The following is an 18,914-nucleotide window of genomic DNA, read 5'->3' on the forward strand; positions in this document are numbered from 1 at the left end:
GACTGCACCATTTGACATTCCCGCCAGGAACATATGTGAGTTCTAATTTCTCTGCTTCCTGGCCAATGCTGGTTATTATCTTTTTGATTGTAACCATCTTAGTGAGCATAAAATGGTACCTCATTGTGGTTTTGATTTGCATTTCCCTAGTAGCTAATGATGTCGAGCATCTTCATCTGCTTATTGGCCATTTGTGTATCTTTTTGAAGAAATGTCTATTCAAATCCTTTGCCTATTTTTAAGTTGGGTTGTTTATGTTTTTATTGTTGAGTTGTAAGAATTCTTTATATATTCTGGATATTAGATCTTTATCAGATATATTATTTTCTCCCATTCTGGGGGTTGTTTTTTGACTTCCCTTTGACTTCCATTTGAAGCACAAAGTTTTTCATTTTAATGAAGTCTTATTTACCTATTTTTTGTCAATAACTGATTTTTGATGCAGAAGGCTGCCCCCTGTGTCAACTCGGGACAAGGCCACCCCAGCTCCAGGGCGCCCCAGGGCCTGGCTGCAGCCTCTGCTGCAACTGCATTCCAGTTTGATTTCTCCTCCTGCCCCCTTCTGCTTCCCTCAGTCCCCCACGGGTGCTGCTGCTAGGATCACTCACCACTCACATTCTGCGTGAATATCTCAGGGTCTCGGAGTCTGTTTCTTGGGGAACCCAGCTTTAGACACTTCCAGTGCTTCCCCATTAATCTCAAGAAAGAGAATTACCTCCTGCCCATGGTTTCAGGTCCTCCTGTGACGTGGCTCCTGCCCAGCTCTCCAGCCTCATCCTCCTTCATTCCCCTTATACTCTACGGTTCAGCCATTCCCGAACTACTCGTGTTTTCTCAAAGAGGCCAGCTCTCTAGCCCCTGGCCCTCTGCACTCGCCTTCAGCCCTTCCCAACACCCCTGTCTACCCCTTCATCTGGCTAACACCCATCACCCATCCAAAGTAATGTCTAAGCTTACCAGCACTTCCACCAGGACATTCTCCCTGACCCTTGGGTGTCCACAGGCCCCTTTACTTCCCCTTCTGCCCACCATACTGTACTGTAATGCCTTCCTTACTACTTTGCACAATTCTACATGCACTCCTAGGACACACAGACTTAATTTACATCCTATCTCAGAGCTGATGCAGAGCCCTGACATCCAGGAAGACTGGGTGAACATGCACTGAATGAGTTCATATGTATTGAATACACACAAAGTGCAGAAGCAGCCAGAGAAGGCAGTGACTAACTAGGGACTGCCTCGGGAAGGGGGGGCTCCTGCACAGTGCCCAGGAGCCCCCAAGGCCAACAGTGGGAGGGCGCTACTGACGCCACCCCGGAGTCTGGAGCCCGTGCTGTGTATAGTCAGCCCCACAGCAAAGCCCAGTTTCTCACTCGTCCCTCCTGCCTCCACCACGGCCTCCCTGAGTACCTGCCTCCTGCACTCACAGGATCCTGGTGTCTAGCAGTTTCCCAGATTCAGACAGAAAATTTCTACTAGAAGCTGCTAGAAATAAAACCACCCTTTCTGGTACATACATAAAGCCTCCTCTGGCTATCTGGCTGATGGTTTTATGGGCTTCCTTATCAGGGCTCTGCAGAAGTCGTGGCCAGGACAGTTCCTTAGTTATCATTCAAATAGGAAGGCAGGTTGCATTAAAATGATGGATCTACAACTGAAAAATACATTTGGGTGCCTCTGTAGCCATGGCCTTTCCCCCTTCCATCCCCTCACTCCAGATCCAGGCCGACACTTGAAGGTGGAGGTGAGGCCCAGATCTAAAGGAAGGCCCTCAAGGGGGCTCTTAGCTCCCTCAGTGTGGGCTCCCTCCCCACTGGGGTACAATGCCCATGTGGACCTGTCTGTCCTTTGTGGGCCTGGGGAAGGGCTTGGCTTTGTTACCAGGGTCTGACTGCTTATAACTGGTAGGCAGCGGTTTAAACACACACTGTCCGACTCAGCGCCTGAGCTCTTACCCGTCAGCCAGTATTGTCGGACCACATGCTAGGACCAGATCTCCCAGTTCTCTTCCTGCCTTCTCCACACAGCCACACCTCCTCCCCAGGCACAGGGAAGCCCCAGCCTCTCCAGCTCACATATTCCTTCCTCCCATTCTGTGACCAGGGCTGGAGTGGGAGCCACACCAGGCAGGAGCAGACCCAGGACTAGCCAGTAGCAGCCAGACTGTGTACATCAATCTCATGACCCCCTTCAGCTCAGCACAGCTCAGCACGCCACTCAGTGGGCCACCGTTCAGTGTGAGGATGTTGGGAGGGCAGGAAGGCGAGGGAATTGGGGAACTGCCTCCAAGAGGCCAACACCAAATCTCATCTGCCTCCACCTCACAGTTTGTAGCTCAGGAAGATTTACAGCACTGCACACATGGGTCATTCTTGAGATAAAGGTCATAGATCTTGCAGTTGACAGGCTCCTCAATCAGCGCTTCAGGAAAACTTCCATGGCTGATAAACGAGCTGCCCCTAAAGCCTCAATGGCAGGCTCCAAAAGGTCTGCCTTGCTTAGGATTTCTCATCCATCCTGCAAGGAAGACATCCACCCTTGAGGCCGGTCCAGCAGGGGAGATGGCTGAGAGAGGCTCTGACGGGAGCCTTCCCTGCCCAGCCCTGTTTCGAGGCGGCCAGTCTAGTCCTGCAGCAGCTGCCACGCACACAGAGAGCTTCACTAATCCTCCCAACAAGGAGCCCTACATACAGTCAGTGTCCAGCCAAAATAACTGCAGGGACAGAAGCCAGAGGACGGACCAAAAAGGATGTGGATTCTGGGTCCAAAAAGGTAAAGTCCATGCTGACTGGTAGACAGGGAGCCACATGGCATTTGGAGGCAGGTGGCTAATAGGAGCTTTGACTGTAGCCAACACTGCTTGTTGCCTACCCAGTGTCCATTGTTACCTCCTTTCTCCAGGGCAAAACTCTGAGCTGTTTGGAGCCCAGTTGATGGTCTTCACCTCCCTGACTCCCTTGCAGCTGGGGATGCTGCAAGAAATGAAAGTGGGATTTCTGGGAAGGTTTTGCTGCCCCTTCCTTCTTTTTCATGCCTTTTTGAAGATGTGAAAATGGCTATGGAGCATCTATCTTGCAACACGTTAAGGATGGAAGCGTGGAAAGACAGAGCACCGGGATCCCGGGGACATCACGGAGCTGCTGTGCCAGCCCTCGAACGCCTTGGACTTGTGGTTATGTGATCAAAATGACCCATTCTTCAATTAAGCCACTGTTGGTATTTTGCTGTCACATGGAGCCAAACGTCCCCTGGGTGATAAAGTCTAAGCTCTTACTGACTCCAGGAAAATTTGAGTGAATTGTTTAACCTCTTTCTAGCCTCAGTTTCCCCATCTGTACAAAGGGAATGGTGAGAGTAATAATCTCCATGCACCACCCACTACACGGAGAAAGTGACCGTCGTGTACAATAGGTAGACACGTACTGCACAAAATACTACCTCGCCTCTTCACTGGGCTTTTTTGAAAATCAAATGAGACCACATTTGAAATTCCCCAGTAATAGAAACAGTTACACGTGTGCTTATTTAGTCCCATATTCCATGGAGTTGGCGGGGTCAAAGCCAGGAAGATGCTTTACTCTTGAAACAGGAAGTAAATTCAGGAGACATGCCCACCATCCCCACCCAGAGGGAAAGAGGAAAATAGATGTAGATACAGTTGCGCCAAACAAAGAAGCCAACGGCTGCAGGGCAGTGCCAGGCCCCTCCACATGGCTTCACTCAGGGGCTCCCTTCAGAAGTTTAACACTGGGTGCGTCCCCAGCCCAGACGCGACCCTAGCACAGAGAGCTTGTCTCTTTCCTTGGGTCTCTTTTCCCTCCGCCCACACTCCTAGCTCAGGGAGGCCTGCATGCCGACATTCTCAGCGTCATGTCACTACAGGAGACTTGGTCTCTCAGTTTAGAGGCTGCTCTGCTAGGCTGCCTTCTATGTGTCAGGCCCTTCTCATGTAATTTTCTCCACAAGCCCATAAAACTGGTGTTAGCATCCGCATTTTACAGCTGGGGGCACTGACACCCAGAGTTGAAGAAACTGGCTCAACACTGTCATTGCTCCACACTAGGTCACATTTGAACCCACATCTCTTGACTCTGTAAGGCTTCTGATCTGAAGCACTAGGCTGACCTGTCTTCTGCCACTTTTAAGAAATGATTCTCACTTTCTCGGTTTCTCTCTGGGTCTCTGCTCCTGTATTTCTGCATGGGTGGTAGCTCTTCTCTGGCTATATACGTATGCATATGCATGTCTGTGTGCACGTGTGGGCACCTGTGTGCACATGTGGGTGCCTATGTATACGTGTGGGGGCCCGTGTGCATGTGTGGAGGCTCGTGTGCACGTGTGGGTGCCTGTGTTCATGTGTGCATGCCCATGCACATGTGGGTGCCTGTGTTCATGTGTGCATACCCGTGTGCACTGTGGGTGCCTGTGTTCATGTGTGCATGCCTGTGTGCATGAGTGTGTGCCTGTGTTCATGTGTGCACACCCATGCACACATGTGGGTGCCTGCATCCTTCTCATTATGTTCCTGTCTCCCCATTTCTGTCTTGGCATGTTTCAGTCTCTCTTGCTTTGTACGAACCTTACACCCTTTTCCCCAGGGCCCTGAGTTCGCCTGTCTCTCTGTGGGTGTGTTTCTCTCTTCACTCCCACGCCCACCCCCGCTAGCACACCATACTGTCCCTGCTGTTCACGGACTGTGTCCCTAACAAAACTCTACCCTCCATGTCCACAGGGACCATCTGCTTTGTTGGCAGAGCTGCATTTCAAGTACCTAGCACAGGTAGGTGCTGAGAATTTTTTTGTTGAGTGAATAACTGTTTTTTGAACAAACTGTGAAGGGGAAAGAAAGATTCCCAGCTCTGGGAAAGACGGGGTGGGAGGTCTCTCCTAGAGGCAGCTGGGATGGACAGGGAAGAGAAATAAAGGGAAGGGAAGTCATGTAAAGCTGCCTTTTCCAGTCCTCGCAGAGCCTACAGTTAGGGGATTCTTCAAAACGTCTTCATCATGTATGCTGAAAAATGTGTGACAGAGATTATCAAAAACTACTTCCATGGAAGATGTGGGTTCAAACCCAGCTCCCCACCATCGCTTAGCCTCTGGGCATCTCCTCCCCACCAGTCAAGTGGGAACAAGAACAGGACAGAGCAACGAAATGCTTGTACGGATACAAGAGCCTCAGCTTTCAGATGAGGAACTGAATCCCAGAGAGACAGGAGCGCCCTGCAGGTCAAAGAGCTGTGAACAAGGGCGCCTTCTGCCCTGGGCCAGTGGCAGACTCCCGTGGAGAGAGCTGGGCCCTCCAAGCCACCCAGGAGCCCGGACCAGCTGTGAAGCTGGAATGACCACAGGAAGGGAATGTGGGAGAGGCCGGGCCTGCCACGACAGGACCCCTCTCCTGTGTCCCGGCCCGAAAGAGTCACGGCCTTCAGGCCTGCAGCCACCGCCTTTCCTCAGCCCCAGAGCAACCTCTGGTGCAGGCAGGCGGAAGGGGCCCCGGAGCCTCCACCGGTCTCACCGGCGACCAGGCTCCACCTCAGGCACTAACAGGCGACAACAGCCAGCTGCCTTCTACAGCTCCAGGCCCCTGTCTCCCCATCTGCAAATTCAGGGGCTGGATTTGACAGACATCTAAAGTTACAGCCAGATGCCCCTTCCCGTGGGCCCTGCTGTGGTGCATTGTGGGGAAAGCCACCTGGGGGGAAAGGGATGGGCTACGGGGAATACAGGCTGCTCAGTGAGAATCACACGAGGCAGACAGAAACAAAGACTGTGTATTAAAATCCAACTAGCCAGGTTCAAAAGACGCTATTTGTAAACTGCAGAAAAACAAGTTGGTAAAAAACTACCAAATATGATTTCACTCTGGAACACCTCCTGGATAACAGGAAACCAGGTCAACCAGGTGGAGGGGAGGGAAAGGTGCGTGTGCTCAAAGCACTCATTAGCCCATCAGCCCCCTGCCAGGGCTCTCTTGGAGGCAGCGGCAAGGCCCAGAGTGGGCAGGCCCAGGCTGGCCAGTGTGCTTGCGTCTCCAGCCTGGCTCCCAGCTGCTCCTTGAGGGCCAGGCACTGGTGCCCTCCCGGCTCCAGAATGCGCCCCTAGGGTGCAGCCCTCCGGGATCTGAGGACCACAGCTCAGCAAGCTGCCTCAGCAGGAGGACAGGGCCTCATGAGCCAGGCAGCCCTTGTGATCCTGTGATCCTCGGCCAAGCGCCATGGGGAATTAAAGTGCTCAGCATGGGGCGTGGCACACAGAAAACGTGGAAGAGCAGCTAGCTGCTGTGATTATTGAAATAATTGCAGAAAAGCCCTCTTCCCAGGCTGAACCTTCAACTCAACTGTGTGTCAGAACAGCAGCAGCTTCCATCCCGGTCTGCCTCACTGCCGGGGCACATGCTCAGGCTCACCTTTCTGGGCCTCCTCTGCCCCAGGGGGACACAGATTCCTGCTGGCCTCGCCGCCCCACTGGAAGGCTGTCGTGGCGCTCAAACACGTCTGCCCTCATTACTCTGAGAAGGTCAACTGCTCCATAGACGCAGAGGGAGCAGCGCCAGCCCTCCCACTCTTCACTCGGCTGTGTGGGGTGAAAGAATAGGCCACCTCTGGGGCCCAGCCCAGGGGAAAGGAGAGAGTGGGGGGCATCCTCAGGCCTTTGCTCTTTCTCTTGTAAATAGTTCCTGAGCACTGATCAAGTGCCAGGCACCTGAGATCCTGAGGAAGCCAACAGGCGATGCCTCCTGGAAGCTCAAAATCTACTTTTCTAAACATGGGGAGGGATCTGGCCAAAAGGTTCCCACTGGTCCCTTAGGTCTGGCTTAGGAGCCTGACCCCTTTGGGCTGTCCAACTGTCCCCTGGCACAGGGTAGAGCCTCTCACATCTCCACGGAGCCTGGGACCATTCAGTCTGTCAATCAGAAGGGGAGCCCAGGTCCCCGAGCAGGCGGATTTGAGAATGGTAGCTCTGGTAAGTCCCCAGGCCCACCTCGTGAGAGATTCGCCTCCCATACTGCGAAGCCCTGCTTAGCTGGTGTCTTACTCTCTAGACCTGGCTCCCAGTGACCCCAGGTACCGGAGAGGAGGGGTCCAGAGAAGGGCGAGGCAGGGCCACCCTCAGGGAACACCCAGCCTTCAGAGTGGCAATGCCACCTCCCTCGGCGATGGCCATGGGGATTAAAGATGTAATCACGAAGCATTTAGCAGGGTGTGTGGCATAAAGCGAGTAGGCAATCAGTAGCGGCTGCTGGTATCATCATCGCAGTAGCCATCGATGGAAGACGGGGACGCTGTTGGTCCAGCTGGCCTGAGTCTTGGGCCTCAGTATTTTTCCTGAGCCACGCGTGCACTTCTCAGGGACGCCTGGCACCATCCTCGCCTCGGCGCTCCTCAGCACCCCTCCTCCCATTACCTAATCACGGCTGTAGGACTAAGGCCGCAGACGCTGCTGTGTGACCCGTATCCCGGCTCCCGCCCTTCGCAGCCCACGGGCAGGCTGAGGCTCTCTGCACTGCGTATCTTCATCTGTAAAGCAAAGGTAGTGACAGTAACTTGGGGGGCCATTATGAGGATTAAGTGTGTTGATGTAAATAAAAAGAACACCTAGAAAAGTGCCTGGCACATAATACTCAATAAATGTGAGCTATGATTATTACTTTATATATATCAATATTGTATAAACATATTTAGTAAACAGGTGTATAGATTTAATACAATATTGTTAATATTTATATATTTAATAATAAAAATATATAACAAAATGCCTATAAAGTCTCTAGGTTTTCTAAAAAATTTCCGAAAATCAATGCTTACTTACATTGTCCCTGCCCCGTGCCCGAGGCTGGCACACCCAGCTGGCAGTGGTCACCAGGCAGCCGCCCACACCACCGAACCCTGAGGAGGGGCTTTATGGGTCCGGCCCTGCACTGGGGCTGGAGAATAGAGACCAAAGGAACCCATGCCCTGACAAGCAGATCTTAAAGAAAAAAAGATATTTTTAACCTGAAGACACACACGAATAAGTCTATCCTTTGCACATCTGAGACATAGCAGAGAGGCTGGGCCACAGAAATGAAATACTGAGAAAGGTTCTCACAGTTCCGCTTTTATTAAAATTAAAGTAACAAAGTATGGGAAACTAGAACTCAACTCCTGTTAAATAATACATTTGAGCAACGGTTTCTTCAGCTGTCACGGTAATGATAGAGCAGGGGACAAGTGTTCTCTCACAAGGTACATGGTCCCTAACACACAAGCAGAGGCCACCAGGTGAGGAACCCTGTCATGCGATGTGCTGTGTGGGGCGCCAGCGATCAGGCCCGCCTGCCTGCGGGCACCCACAGGGACATACACGCAGTGTCGTAAATACTTCAAAGTAAGTATTTAACACATCATGTACAAATCGATCAAGAAGTGCAGAAAGGGCCCTTTATTGCCACTGGAAAGGGGAAAAATAATTTGCAATCTCATAACCAAAGGCAAGAACACAGCACGAGGGCAATTTGTTTCTCCAAACACCAGAGTGCCATGAATGCCTGCCAGGGCTGATGCCATAACCCATGAGTCTGCACGGGGGCTCTGAGGTGGTGAATACCCACGACAAGAAGGCTCTTCCATGCCCGAATGTTGGAAGTGCTGCCGGCTCTCCTTGGTCAGTAGACACGCAGCGCGGCTGAACATGAGGGGCTGAGGATTCTAAGCAGTGCAAACACTTTAAAAAAATACATTCCAGCCTCCTTTGCTTCTCCAGGCAAACAGAGCCTTTAAAACTCCAGCTAACCGGAACACGAGTTTGCTCGGCTTCCCAACTTGGTCCAACCAGGTGCAAACGGGGAAGCACGGACGCAATTCAAACAGCACCTGTCCCAATAACAAAAATAAAGATTTCTCGAGATGAGGCTAATGGCACATAAATACACAAAATGGAGCCTAGAATATAAACACAGCTCAAGAAACAAGGAAGTTGTAAGTGTAGTGGGAGCGTCTGCGGAGCACATGCCTCACACATGGAGATCATGAGGACATGAGGAGTGAGCCCTCTTTGCAAGTTCACAGACAAGCTGCTTCCAAAGGGGATGTCACCCAGCAGCAAAGGCCCCAAGCTGTTGGAAGCTTCAGAAGAACAAGAGGACAGAAAAGAATGAGGACTGGTCTGCAGGACCTAGGACCCTCTTGGGAGGATGGTGGCGGGCAGGCCTTTCCCTGGGGCTTCTCAGCACCACAGCAGGTCAGGCTCAGTGCTAGGTAGTGAGTGACAGCTGCCAGGAAGAGGGCCAACCAGCCTCACCCCTTTCTGGAGGACTCCCAAAGGAGCAGACTGGCAATACAGATGGGTTAAGTGCTGAGTCGGGCAAAATCTGAGTCCCTAAGCAATTCCAGAAACATGGGTGATGGTGTTTTTCAGCGATCTCTCCTAACTACGGCGTGAGAAAGAAGACTCCAAGTCAAAGAGACTCGTCTACCAGGAACTACTGGACAATCAGTGTTTGGATGGCGAGAAGCAAAGGGAAGATAGCTGCAGGTGTGAGCTACGTTTGAGAGTGAATGGCTTTAGAGAGCATACTATTTCATCATCTTGGAAAATAAAAAGCAATTCAAATATTCTGAAAAAAATTATCTTATAAAAATATCTACATTAAAATTTCAGCCTGAAAGCTATAGCTTCAATTTTATAAAAAGACAATCTTTGAAAGGATCTGGCTCAGGAATATCAAACATTACACAACAGATATCAAAGTAAGACAGCTCAAAAAGCATCTTAGGGGATATTGCAACTGGTTTGTCATGAAATAGAATTAAGTATTCTTATTGCATAGCAGAAAATGAGGTCACTGTCATTTGCATAATACTGCAACTTTTTAGATGGAGAGATGCCATTGGGTACTTTTGAGAAATCACTTTGGAATTTGGAGTCTCACTTCTGTGCTGACCAAATCAGTATCCCAGTGGCGTCTTAAGCTGCTTCTAACCTTGGGCGACAATTCCATTTCACCACTGTGATCAGATTTCAGATGCACCACTGGCCAAGCTGCAGTCACAAGCAGTTGCGGCCACCCAGCATATGACCAGCACAGACTTGAAAATAAGTCTGTTGTGTCCACTGTGGAGAGAGACTCATACCGGGTGGTAACGAGAGATCAGGTTTCAGATGGCATCTGTGGGCAGCCAGAGCAAACTGGCTTTTTGGCACTGACGTCACCAGTGTTCTAGTCCCCAGGAAAAAGGACACAGGAGGAAGTGGAGCCAGCCTCAGCAGCGCGACCAGCAGGTGCACTGCTTCCTAGAAGAGAGACCGGAGGTGGAACTAACAGCGAAACTCCAAAAGCAGAAAACACTGCTGGCTAGCTTCCGGGAAAGGGGTCCTTTCTGGGAAAATGACACACAATAGCCTCCCCCACATAAGCATGAAAGTCCAGTTCCTCAGTTTTGGGTGAGGAAATGGGGAATTCACCTTTCATCTGAAGTCAGGAGCTGTGTGAATAGCACACACCAGACTCCAAACCCCAACCTCATCCCCACCACACACCAAAACAAAGTCCCAAACCTTCCTCAGAGAGGGAGGAAAAACATTTGGAACCAAAAAGCTCATTCCATCAGCTTCCCCCCGGAGCCAGGCAGAGCTCTGAAACCGCAGCCGTCCGCAGTGCTAGGTCATGACCAGAGCGCCCAGCTGAAAGCACGCCGGAGGAGGCACTTGCTCCAGGCCCACAGAAGCTGGATATTTTCACTTCTTCCCAAGGCCACTAAAAATTCTGAACGTCTCAGCGCTCTCCGAATGTCTCACTGAAATAACATCTGCTCGATAAGTGAAGAGCAGTTTTCCACCTCAAGGAAGTTGAGTGTTTAGTGCACAGTACATATTCAGTAAATACACAAAGTGGCCAGCTCGCCAGGGAGGCCCCTGGCTTTCTAAGTGCAGGGTCAGTTGGGGGGCAGGATGCCAGCCTCCTTGCAGGAAGTGGCCCAGTTATATCAGAAGTCCAACATCAGGGCTCATAAAGCCTTCCAACACCCTATAGGTGGACCCTGACGTCAGGGAGGCTTGAACCCCAGCCCCCGAGGTATGAGACTGTTCTCCAGACATAAGACCTCCCCTCCTTATGCCAGAAATTCCAACATAAGCAACTTGCTAGTTTAGGAAAAGCACAACTTTAAGGTTCTCTTTTTTTTTTTAATGCAAATGACTCCATGTGCCATCAAATACCACCTGCTCCAGATGCTTGAAGTTCTGTCATTGGTAATTTCTACCTGTGAATTAGCAAAGTTCTCATCACGCTCCATTTTTAAAATGCAAATACCCCTGAGAGAGATCACATGTCCAGAGCCCATCACCGTCTCCTCCCTCTCAGGGGAAGCAGGGAGGAGGGGATGTTCTGAGGGTTGGAGAAAGGGTCCTGGCCCTGGGCTGGGGCAGAGCCCAAGAAAGGAAGACAAGAATATCAGACAGACTTGACCACTGTCATAAAGTGCCAAGGGCCAGCTTCAGCCATGTACTCCTTTGAAGTCATCCATATCCGTCTAAACCACACAGGACTCCACCCAATGCAGGGGCAAAGCTGTCATTCAGTTCGGAGGCAGGGTGACCTTTTCCATATCCTCCAACCCAGAACACTCTTAAGAGTAAAATGGGATTAAGTCTGGATAGTAAGTATAAGTGGGACTGTCCCGTCTGGGGAAACCCCAGAAGTAGGGTCCTGAGACCAGTACAGGCAGGGACTGAGGCCTTACCACTTTGGTTTGTTGTTTTTGATGTATATATTTTTCCACCAGTGTGTTACTCACGGACTCTCTGAATAGCTAGTTTTTCCAGCTGAAGAGACACAACATCTCCCACACCTGGAATCCACAACATCAAAGGCCAGTGGCCCACAGACTGGGCAGTTGTCATGTGCTCCCTGGGGCAGAGGCCAAGGAGAGGTGCCCAGCTAAGGGGCTGGAACACACATTCACTCCTAGTTCCAGCACATAGAGGGCACAGTGCCATTCAAGGATGCCCAGCTCTTCTGCAGATGGCGCGCGAAGTCGAGGCCGGCCTGTGGGCATGGGCAAAGCACTGCCCCTCTTGCCGGTCATTTCTGGATACTCCTGGCTTGTCCAACTGGACCTCCAGAAGACAACCACTTTCGTAGTCTCAAGGTCCATTTGGAGCAAATCCAGAAAAGAGGTTTCTGTGATTTGATTTTTAGCATAGCAAAAGGATCAGTAGTAAAGAAATCCAGTGGACTGTCACACACACCCCTTAGTGAAACACCGTGTTCTACACACACACACACACACACACACACACACACAACACACACACACACACATGTTCAGGTTCTTTGTTGTCCCTGTAGAAACACAAAAAAAACCCCACCGGTGCCACCGGGAGCTATCAGGAACCCACTGCTCAGGGCAGAGGCCAGAACACCTCAGGGGGGCAGGAGGTGAGGTCACCAATCTTCACAGCAAACACCACGCTGCCGAGTCAGAGGAGGGCAGTCCTCGCTGCCCCGCGGGCTCCTGCAGCGGGGGGTGCCCAGCTGTCACGGTCCCGCTGCTCTTGAGTCTCAGCGTCCCGCCCTTCCTCTACGGCCTGTCAGTGGGAGTCAGCATCACAAGGGCTTGTGAATCACAGCGACACCTACGATGAAAGGGGCAGAAAGTTACCCTCTTAGTTTCTTCAGTTATTCAGAGGCCCAAGGACTTCATTCATCCAAAACCTCCTGCACAGCCAAGGGCAATGGGCACCATTTGGCACCATTTGCATCCATATATCAAAGGGCCTATGGTCTTGGGCTGCCCGCAGCCAGCTGTTCCCCATTCTAACAGCCAAGTCCCAGCGAGACACCCAACACCCACGAGCACAGTCCCTCGGCACCACGCGGTGGCCTCACGTGCACCATCATGCGATCACACGTCCCATTGCAGCGTCTGCCCTCCCCACCCCAGCACTCAGCATAGCGGTGCTGAGCACCCTCCTGGGTGCCCACAGGCAGCAACGATCTCCATTTGTATCACTTTAAGAGAAGGAATGCGCAGTTCCTGCCTACTTTTAGAAGACACTGATATGAAATAAAAAGAACAATGGACTGACTTCACAGGAGTAAGAAAAACTGAATTCCGGCCCTACCTCTGGGTCCAGACAAGCTGCCTTGTGGCCTCAGGCAGGTCCACTTAGGTCTTTGGGCTCAGTTCCCATACTATTCAATGTCATCTAACTGAAAGGTCCCTCCAGTGCCAAACCCTGTACTTGAATGAGCAATCTGTACATGTTGCAGTTTTAGCCAAGTTAAGCCATACTCAACAGCTAAGTTTGTAAATCCATGTATGACCCTAAGATCTCACTAATGGACAGAGGCTTTGTGGTGGCTACCGTAGGCTGATTCAGCCAACACCCGTTCTGCCTGCTGTCCTCTGTCATAGAGGCTGGCAAGTTATGAGCTCAGCTTCCCAGACTACGTTGCAGCTGGACGTGCCGTGAGGCCCAGGTCCCGCCAACACGGTTGTAAGTCTGACGGCGCTGCAACTTGTGCTGGGCCCCTCACCCTGCCTGGAAGAGCCCTCCCGCAAGGCCCAAGGGGCAGAAGCAGTGCCTGACAAGCCTGGCCCCACAGAAAGGAAAGGAGAAACTGCATTCTTCACTTACAGTCAGAGCCATCAGGCCAGCCCTGAGACAAATACCCTCCTTCCTTATGTAAGTAAGTATCTTCAGTTTTTCTGGTACCTGCAGCTGAACAAAATCCTAACCTACAGGCAAGGTGCAACTGGAACCTTATTTTAACATATTCCTACAATTATAAAATCTTCTGGTTGAAGATGGGATTGAGAGAACATTGTTACAAGAAACCCCAGGATGCCTCAATGATGAGATTCAGCTAAGACATCCATTTCATTGCTGCACAAAGACACAGACAGAGAAGCTTAGAGGACGGCAGTACCCAAGTCCTCAGACCCAGATGTGCCACTGACCTTGAGAAGATCTTGCCTGTGCCTCTGGCTTCTTTTTTACAAGGTAGCATTTTTTTTTAAAAAGCAGTCTCCTGTATTGCTTTTTTATATAAACCTTCTTTTTGGTTATAAAAGTAAGATCTCATTATGGGAAATTTGGAAACACAGAAGAACACATAGGAAGAAAATATCCCTTCATACAAGGATAATCACCATTATATTTTTGGAATATTTTCTGCCTTCAAAAAAATAATCCTGATCATTTACTGAGGGGGTTGCTTTTGTACCAGGCAGGCACTATGCTAAGTGCTTTCCACATATTACCTCACAACAGCTGTAAGAGGCTTGCTAATTTTATTCTCATTTTACAAATGAGAAAACAGAGGTTCCCTCAGATTGATTACCTTGCCCAAAGTCCCAGGGCCTGGCAGAGCTGGGATTCAAATTCAGATCTGACTCCGATATCCATTTCTTGAAGCGGGAGTTACTCAAACATCTGTGTGCAGGACTACGTGGCTGGGATCATACGGCACACACTTACCTGTTGCATCAGGTCTGTCACAAACATTTTCTCATGACCTTAAAAACGCTTCCACTGTATAAATATTCCACAGATTATTTAACTATTTCCCTCATGCTAGACATTAAGTAGTTCCCAAATTTGGGGCTATTATAAATAATGCCCCAATAACTTTGTCCATAAATCTTTGTGTTTCAGGCCATTTCCTTAGATTCTAAGATAATAGATTTGTTAAGTCAGTGGGTTTGAACACAAATTGCACACTTGCTTGACTCCTTCCCAGCGACTTCTGGAGTGGGCAGACAATAAAGAAGTTGGCAAGAAATATTCAGCACATGGATACAATGCTAACCACTCACAGCTGAACCTTCCCCTTCGTTTGGGCACACACGGAGCCAAGTGGGGTTCCTCACTGGCCCCACTGCCTCGAACTAGAAAACGCCCTCTCGTCCTATGACAGTTTCCAGAAGAAAATGACAGTGCTAGTTCTGATAATTAACCATGAAAAGAGAATCACTCTGAGACAAAATGCCTCTAAAATCTCTGATATTCAGTTCAGAAAAATTCTAAATGAGGAAAAAAGTGAAGTAAGTTCCTTGCAATTGAAGCCTTGTGCTGACAGAATATGATACAAGCCCCTTTTAGCCTCAATGGCACCATCTTCCTCAGCACTGAAACCCAAGTGAGACAAAACAATGAACATATCCAGTGCAAAATGGGGGTAAGAATACCCCTGGAGTCTAGCTACAAACAAGATAATGACTTAAAATGCTTAGGATAATGCCTTGCATGTTGTATGTGCTCAATAAATAAACGTTAGCGCTGCCTATTCCAGTTTCTGGGAAACTAGACAAAGGAGCTGGGCTACCTGGTGGGTATGTGTTTCCTCATCTCCCAATAGACCCCCGACCTCAGAAGCCCCCACTCTGACCCCCCCCACCCCGAACCTCACCAAACCACCTCATACTCCCCAGGAATAAGCCTCCCCATCAGCCTCACTCCTTACTCCTCCCTCCAGCCTCCTGCATGGAACACTTTTCCAGCCCCCCTGAGCTAGGGCAACACAAAGGGCATGGACTCAGGAGTCAGACCTGGGTTTGAATTCTGACTTTGTCATATTTCAACTCATGTGGTTTTGGGCAGGTTACTTAAGCTCTCCACACCTCGGCTTCATCATCTGTAAAATGGGAGGATATAGTCCCATTCAACCAGAGGGTTTCTGGAAAGATGCTAGCAAACACATGCACTGCACCTAACACACTGGCCTGTGGTGCAGGGAGGGGGCAGCAGCAGAGGGCAGCTGGCTGTGTGACTGTGACCCACCCTCAAGGTTTAATCAAGCCCCTTCTCCTCCAGGAGGCCCTCACCAGTCATGTCCCAAAGCCTGTACTGGGTAGCACATTCCATTTAGGACTTATGTGTACATCATATCGTATTTCCTGTTTTGTATAGGCAGGTCTTACCTTTCCATTTGAATTCCTGGAAAGCAAGAACTGGATCTTATCCCACCTGGGAGCCTGGCCCAAAACAAACCCGGCACGGCAATGAAATTCTAAAACCTCTTAACAATGCGGATCAGTTGGAAGTGGCTCCTTGGAACATGGTGTTAAGAGATGTGAGGCTACGTTCAGGTATGAGTGTCTGTCGTGGGCACAGATGGAGCCGTGGTGACATGTGCCAGTCATCTGCCATCCCTAGAGGAGGCACTCGGTCCCAAGTCCAGCACACCTGCCCCTGCCCCGCCCCTTGCCCCAGCGTGGGGGCGGGGGCACAGCACACTGACCCGCATAGCTGCGCCCCGTGCTCATGTTGGTGGGCAGCAGCGTCCACTTGTCGGCGACGGGATTGTAGTACTCCACTGAGGCCAGGTTGCAGGATCCGTCATCCCCTCCGACCACATACAGGAGCCCGTTCACTGCACAGACCCCTTGGAAGCAAACAGAGACCACAGGGGACATTATAGCAGGAGCACCAGGGGAAGGGGAGAGATGAGAGAGAAATCCAGATTGCCCCGGGGGCACGCTTGTTCCCGTCCATGGAAAATGGAGAGTTGGCTCCCAGGTCTGAGTGTGCGCAAGGGAAGAACATACTGACAGTCGGTGGGCTCCGAGGAAGTGACGCTTTTCACTGTTCTGACGGGGGAGCTTTCACACCCACACGGTCCCGCGGATGCTCCCAGCCAGCCCGACCCTGTGCTGTGCACGGCACCATGGCATCAGGCCCCTCCACTGCATGCTGCCTGCCCGTACGCGCCACGGGAAAAAGCAATGGGGGAGTTCATGCGTGCTGCTCCTACTGCGCGCTGTTGTGGCGCTCATGGTTGGGTCTATGATTCCTTCACAGAACGGAGTCTGCATGCACACAGTCCCCAGGGCAGGGGCAACCCTCCCACCCTGCGCTCAGAGGGAGCTGGTGTTGGCGCAGGGTCTCGGGCAACAGCGACTCAAGCAGGAAAATATAATTACTGCTCATCAAGACTTTAAAAGGCCATAGTCCAATATACTGGACATATTCTTTCAAAGCTAGATTAAGGGATTGGTGATGCTCAAAAGTAGTAATGATTAGTGTTGGTGAAGACACTCAAATACTGGTGAGAGTATAAAAAGCAGCACCTTCCAGGATGGCATCAAAAGCGCATGCGTTCCCTCTGACTAAAAAATTTCACTTCTGGTCTTTTATTCTAAAGAAATTTTAGGTGTGTCTACCGATTAGCTCTGAGGACCACTTATAATAACTAAAGCATTACTTACAGAAAAGATGGAAATAAATGTCCAATAGACTGGTTACTTAAATTATGATATAGCCATTTAAAGTACTATCATGTAAATATATTTAGTTCTATGATAATACATTTATGACAGTTACAGATTTAAAAAGCAAGTTATAAAACTGCACGATGGTGTGATTCCATTTCTGCTATAAAAAAATAGAACTAGCTCTATGTAAATGTGTGTGTACTCACACATTCACATCTAAACTTAGTTCTCAGGCTCTGCAGAGACTAGCTGTCTTGAGGGTCTGTAATTTCTCGCTCCTGTGGCTTAAGGCCACATGCCAAGTTATATCATCACAGCAGCTTAAGGCAGTGAGCAAATTAATAAAGTCCACTGTTTACGCTTTCAACAAATCAGCTACAAATGGGTTCAGCAAACAGGTAATTTGAGTATAAAGAAAATAAATCTGCCTGATAGTTACCTGTGTTTTCTTTCCAGCCTGGGAAGCTGAGCTAAACCAACGCTTTCACTGAGTGAGGGGGCATAAAGCGAAATAATACCACATGACTCACAGGGCCAAGTTCTAAAGAGCAACCGTCTAACAGGGGCATCAGGCCCCAGGAATAAAAGCCTGAATGCCCTGTGGTAAATCATTCCCACGGGAAGGAACGGGGGGACGGAAGGGAAGGAGAGACAGGGAGTACAAAGAGGACTAGGGGAACTGCTCCCCCTAGAGAACCAATCACAGGTCTGGTTACCCCTAAAAGGATGAGATTGTTTTCAGCGGGGAGGGAGAGGTTCTCATAGTCAGGCAATGGCAGAGAAAAGATAGAACCAAGTGTCATTTTCTGGCCATGTCCACACAGCCCTGTGCTCAGCTACCCAACAAAGCCAATGGGCAGGGGGCTACGATGGCAACCGGAGGGCTTTTCTGAGTCTGTGTCTGTGTGCCCCTGAAAGTCGCCACCGTTCACTGGAGGGAAGGAGCCACTGCATCTAAGTGGGGGGCCCTGCGGCTAGCTGTTGGGGCTCCAAGCTGCCTCCTCTCCTAGCCCAGAGCCTACCTGGCAAATGGATGCTCCCTGTTCAGGGCACAAGCTGGGCCCAGGCTCTGGGAGTCCCCCCAACTGCCTCATTTTTAAAGCTCTCTGTTTGCAGAGAGAAAAGACTCACAACCCCCAAGGGGAGAAGGAAAGAGCAGCCACCTTACCTGCATTGCGCCGGCACATGTTCATGTCTGCCACCTGCTTCCAGGTGTTTGTTCCAGGGTCATAAACCTCAACGCTCTTCCTCACCAAGGGCCCATCGTGGCCGCCCGTGGCGTACAGCTGTCCGCTGAGGACACCAACCCCTGGAAGGCAAAGCACAGAGTTCCAGCCGCAGGCTGACTACAGGGGCCAGAAACCAGGAGGCCTGGCGTGCAGTCCCGGACAGCTGTCACCAGCACGGTGACCGGGGAGGGCTCTTTTGCTCCCCTGGACCTCAGGGTCCTCACCTGTAAGACAAATACAATGGCACCCTGCCTGCCTCATAAGCTTAACATCAAAACCTTGGAAGATAAAGCAGATATGATCCCCTATTTAAAGAAACATAAATATACATATATAATATATATGTAATGTATGTATAAAATGGGGAGAGAGGGCACATAGGCAAAGAAAAAAAAGTGAGAAAAATCCACCAAAACATTAAAAGTAGTTATTTCTAGGTGGTAAAATTACATTTGTGCTCTTCTTTGCCTTACCTATGTTGCCT

At 50.2% G+C, this 18,914-nt stretch overlaps 1 protein-coding gene across 17 annotated transcripts in view; it reads right to left on the reverse strand.

The window, feature by feature from the left end:
- Window positions 1-8,084: 8,084 nt before the first annotated feature.
- Window positions 8,085-18,914, reverse strand: part of KLHL3 (kelch like family member 3) — a 157,093-nt gene continuing 146,263 nt past the window's right edge. For all 17 annotated transcript variants that reach the window (XM_037015909.2, XM_037015916.2, XM_073221689.1 and 14 more), the window contains 3 exons: window positions 18,370-18,510; window positions 16,229-16,372; window positions 8,085-12,618 (listed from right to left, as the gene is read on the reverse strand). In XM_037015909.2, the coding sequence (XP_036871804.1) occupies window positions 12,590-12,618; window positions 16,229-16,372; window positions 18,370-18,510 (314 nt within the window). In that variant the 3' untranslated portion in view covers window positions 8,085-12,589. The remainder of the gene's footprint in view (window positions 12,619-16,228; window positions 16,373-18,369; window positions 18,511-18,914) is intronic.

Source organism: Manis javanica, chromosome 14 (genome assembly GCF_040802235.1).
Source record: "Manis javanica isolate MJ-LG chromosome 14, MJ_LKY, whole genome shotgun sequence".
NCBI classification, from domain to species: Eukaryota; Metazoa; Chordata; class Mammalia; order Pholidota; family Manidae; genus Manis; species Manis javanica.